Source organism: Saccostrea cucullata, unplaced genomic scaffold (genome assembly GCF_032062105.1).
Source record: "Saccostrea cucullata isolate Sc308-1 unplaced genomic scaffold, CSIRO_AGI_Scuc_v1 ctg17860, whole genome shotgun sequence".
Classification (NCBI taxonomy): Eukaryota; Metazoa; Mollusca; class Bivalvia; order Ostreida; family Ostreidae; genus Saccostrea; species Saccostrea cuccullata.
The window spans coordinates 15,001-19,503 of NW_026922363.1; the positions used below are offsets into that span (position 1 = coordinate 15,001).

At 33.3% G+C, this 4,503-nt stretch overlaps 1 protein-coding gene across 1 annotated transcript; it reads left to right on the plus strand.

The window, feature by feature from the left end:
* Positions 1-2,363: 2,363 nt before the first annotated feature.
* LOC134261676 (leucine-rich repeat protein SHOC-2-like) lies at positions 2,364-3,914 on the plus strand. The gene is made up of 2 exons (XM_062744095.1): positions 2,364-2,421; positions 2,545-3,914. Exons 1-2 carry the CDS (start codon positions 2,397-2,399, stop codon positions 3,882-3,884), a joined length of 1,365 nt encoding a protein of 454 aa, XP_062600079.1. The 5' UTR covers positions 2,364-2,396; the 3' UTR covers positions 3,885-3,914.
* The last annotated feature ends 589 nt before the right edge of the window (positions 3,915-4,503 follow it).

The window sequence follows — 4,503 nt, forward strand, 5'->3', positions numbered from 1 at the left end:
TGTAGATACAATGATATGTTCATTCCGCATATGCATGCAAGTGTGCGCACGTGCAATGCAGAAATTTGCTATATACTTGGTATACTTTAGGAAAAACATTGTTTAAGTTTCAGATGCATAGGGTTTTGTTTATTTGATGAAGCTTAGAGGGAATGAGGCACCAAAATGAAGTTGGGGAGCGTTTGGGGAACATCTGTAACGGTTCCCGTTACAATTAGCACTAGTTACCTTATGAAGTTAAATGATTATTATTAATAATTCAGTTTAAAGATAATTATACAGGATCAAATGTGAGAGCAATTTCAGTTAATCCAGTCAATCTAACTCAAAAACACCCAAACTTCAAACAAATTGCAACAGAAATGATTCCAGTGGAATTTTGTTATTTATAATATGCCTTTTGATATATCAAAACTCTAGAAAAATATATTTGTCCAAACATCTTTTTTTTCGATTATCAAAAAACCCAATATTTGTTCGAAAATGCGAATAAATCTCCTTTTGATCAGACATTCTATTTATGCATAAAAATAGTTTTGCCAGGAATATGATCTTAAATTTTTTGACAGTCATGCAGGAATGCGTCTGCAAACTGAAACCGGTGATTATTTCATTAGTTGCTATGGACCCCTGTTCCCATGGCATCAGAAATAATAAAAAAAAAATCAAACCTTGCCAATTCCTTAGTACGGCTTTGTGCAGGGACAAAAATATATAGCTATAGTAGGAATGAATTAGTATTAATAGTATTAATTTGTTAGTGAGGACCTAAATTAATTTTTAAAAAGTTATAGGGGATAATGTAAGCGCAGAAATCCAATATTTTTTTTTCAAAGGGGGGGGGGGCATTAAATCTAACATATGTTAAGTCTCAGAATTTTTTTACAAGCAAACATAAATAAACTAACAAGTAATAAGAATTCAAAATAAATAATAAATAAAAATAAATCTATTACAAAGGATATGTGATTTTATCGATATACCCCGCGCAGTACTAGTATATCACAATTTTTCCTTTCCTTTCCTTTTTTTTTGGGGGGGGGGGGGGGGGGTAATATGTATTGTGATTCGGAGGTCTTAAGACCGGTGTTTAGGTGCATATCACAAAGTCCAAAAATTATTTGCGATTTTATTCTTCTTGAAAAGAATTTAGAATGTTTAATGGTAACAATTTCCAAAACAGTTAATTTTCAAAAATTTATAATCAACATAAGTTTTTGGTTTTAGTCGTAAGTTCATTTGTAAAACAGGATCTAGAGGTTCGGGCAATAATTATAGGCAGACAAAAAAAAGGCTGGATTAATTTCTTTATTTAAAAAAAATATTTTTAAAAAACTGTCAATTAAAACAACAGTAATTTTAAGAGGTTGACCTAAAAACTAAAAAAAAAAAATTAAAAGGGGGTGTCAAAATTATATTGCAGACTTTTTTCATTGACGTTGTAAATTTCTAATACAAACACTGACATATTTATGCAGAAACAGTTTTCGCATTAACAATGCGACTTCACCTCCCGCCATTTTTTTTACCTGTTACTCCAGGTAAACTGAGGAGTATACTCGCGTAACACGGGTTGATCACCCGTGTCGAAGATAGGTTGTTTTATTTACAACTCTAGTGACTCGTGTAACCCGTGTCGCTTAATCGAATATACCCTCAGAGTCGCTCCAAAAATAGAATTCCCAAGGTAATGAAAATAATTCCACCGATAGATGGTGCTTGGTATATACGGCTGTCATACAGCCTCCGTCTAACAATGAATGTCTACAACTGGGGTAACATGGATACCTGAAGAAGTATTTTTACTTACATTGTAGCTTTAATTGACATTTTCAGGTTTCATTTTTTTTTAATTACCAATAAAGCTTGTTTATACCGTATCAGCAGTAATTTTAGCGGAGATTTAATGTTGGCATTATTAGCCAGGGTACTGAAATCACTAAAATTGAATATCGCTAAAAAATAAATGCGTTTTATTTGAAAAAGTTTCTTAAATGAGAAGTTTAAAAATATGTCTCGCTAAAAATAAAATACATGTACCAATATTTTAGGACAAATCGCTAAAAATTTGCGTCTCGCTAAAATGTCAATTAAAGCTACAATGTAAGTAAAAATACTTCTTTAGGTATTCATTTTACCCCAGGATTCGACTTGTTCATTTTTAATCATATAATTTGAAAAAGAATGGTTTTGATATGGTTAAAGATTTAAGTGTCAAAAAGGTAGGCAAAAAATTAGTTAAAACAAAGAAAATATATTACCAAATTGTATAACATGAGTACAAATATTCATAATATAAACATACTGTGGGAGCATTGTCAGTTTTCATATTTCTTATCAACACTGATCTACTTTTCAACTACACAATTACGTACATGTACTAATCTTAGAAAAACATGGCAAGATATTCGCAGTCAGTAAGTATGTCTGCTAGTTTCCTTTTATTTTCTAAAAGTGGCTTACTGAATCTTCAAATCATTGATCTGGAGTTATAAATCTTTTATTCAATGATTTATTTAAGAATCCTTTCATTTTAGGTGACAGCCATTTTCATGATATTTGGTAACTGTATTAATACCATATACGGAGTAAATATAATTCCAGACTGTCCACTTCCTCTGCCTTGTGAATGTAACGGAAATCAACAGATTGTGTACTGTAGCAACAAAAATCTGTCGTCACTTCCACCTATCCAAAAATCAGAAGGAAAATGGACATTTTACCTAGACGGCAATGGGATTGAAACTATACCTGAAAATTACTTTTCTGGTGTCAGTATCAACTTTCTCTCATTGGAAAACAACGCCATTAGTACAATTGGAGAGAATGCATTTCTAGGAAGTGAAAACACTTTAAAATTTTTTCATCTGGAATATAACAAACTCAGAGAGTTACCCAGTGCCATTGCAAAGCTTAAACAACTGATTGCAATTTCAATTCAAGGAAATCCAATTTCTGATTTTCCTGAAAATGTGTTGAGAAACCTCTCCTCCTCTTTACATCTGCTTAGTTTCGGATCTGAGTCGATGACAAGATGGCCGACAACCATGCACCTTCTTCCCAATCTCTTTTCTATTGATCTATACGACGTGCAGTTTCCTGAACTGCCAGACGATGTGTTTGCTTTGTACAAAAATAATTTGACATTCCTTAACTTCTACAATACTGGTTTAACAAAGTTACCATCTTCCTTAAACGACTGCAGAATGATTTCCACCATGACTTTTCAAGGAAATAAGAAACTATCAGCAAATTCAATTACGGAGTCAATAACCGAAGGACTTCCGTTTCTAACGTCGATAGAATTTGAGGACAATGGATTAACAACTCTCCCCAGTATCTTTTCAAAATCGGATAAGATTGGAAGAATTTCCGTTAATAATGAACCCATAGAATATCTTCGTGGTGACATCTTCCCGCCAGATTTCAGCAAGTACCTGTACTATCTGCCCTTTAATGGTACTCGATTAACACGTATACCATCTGTTTTGTCAAATTTAGACACCTTGCAGGCCTTGAGTATAACAAACAGCCAAATCTTCGAAATTCAGGACAATGATTGCAGTAGATTGTTCAATCTGGGCGTCCTGTTTCTTAGTTACAATCCCCTGACTCAGATCGCAGAAAATGCATTTATGAACAATAAACGACTTGGTGATTTACTTCTGGATCATACTAACCTCACCACCATCCCAAAAGCACTTCTGAGGGCACAGTCCCTACAAACGGTGGATATGACGTCATCACCAGTGGAATGCACATGCGCCAGTTTAGGATGGATGAAGTCATGGAAGGGCATCCCCTCGTTTTATGGAGAATGTGTCAATTTAAATGGAACCAGTTTAATGACCTATCTTAAAAATGAGGTTCCCAATTGTCCCTGATGAAATTGTTTGTCTATGTAAGTTATTGTCATAAAATGGATTTTTCAAATTTAATTTTTTATTTGTTTCAATCATCATATTTCTAAGGGAGGTGCAAATTTGTATGGCAATTACGAAATTTCACATTTTCCACTACTTCTCAATAACCCCTCCGTCACAAAGCGCCCGTGGGGTAAAGACGATTCAAGTTTGTTCAACTGAAGGGCACGAGAGAAACATGTACAGGGTGTTTCAGAAAACATGTAACCATTTACTTTCCTCACCATATTGATATGCAAACAGAAGTGTATGAAAGTGTTGTATAAAATTATGCTAAAAGGGCTAAAGTTTTTATCAATATCAAGAATTTAGAAAAATAATTACCATTTTAATTAATTATGACGTCATATTTGACATCACTGAAAAAAAAAGCGAGTTCAACATTTTTAATGTTGAAATCATCAGGAATTCCGATTCTGCTTAATCAGAGCATGTCACCAGTTCATTTGATTACGGTAATGCATGAAAATAAGGTTTACAGAATGCAAAGAACTCACTAAAAGCAATTTAAAGTGGAAGTTGTATAAATCTGTTCAATTTTGTAGCTAATGGAATAGTTAAACTTGATAAAAGAAAAGGG

Excerpts from the sequence above, each read along its gene's own strand:
- LOC134261676 (XM_062744095.1), top strand. The coding sequence starts at position 2,397 with ATGGCAAGATATTCGCAGTCAGTAA. Across the intron at positions 2,422-2,544 it reads AAGATATTCGCAGTCAGTAA|CCATTTTCATGATATTTGGT; the intron begins GTATGTCTGCTA and ends TTTAGGTGACAG.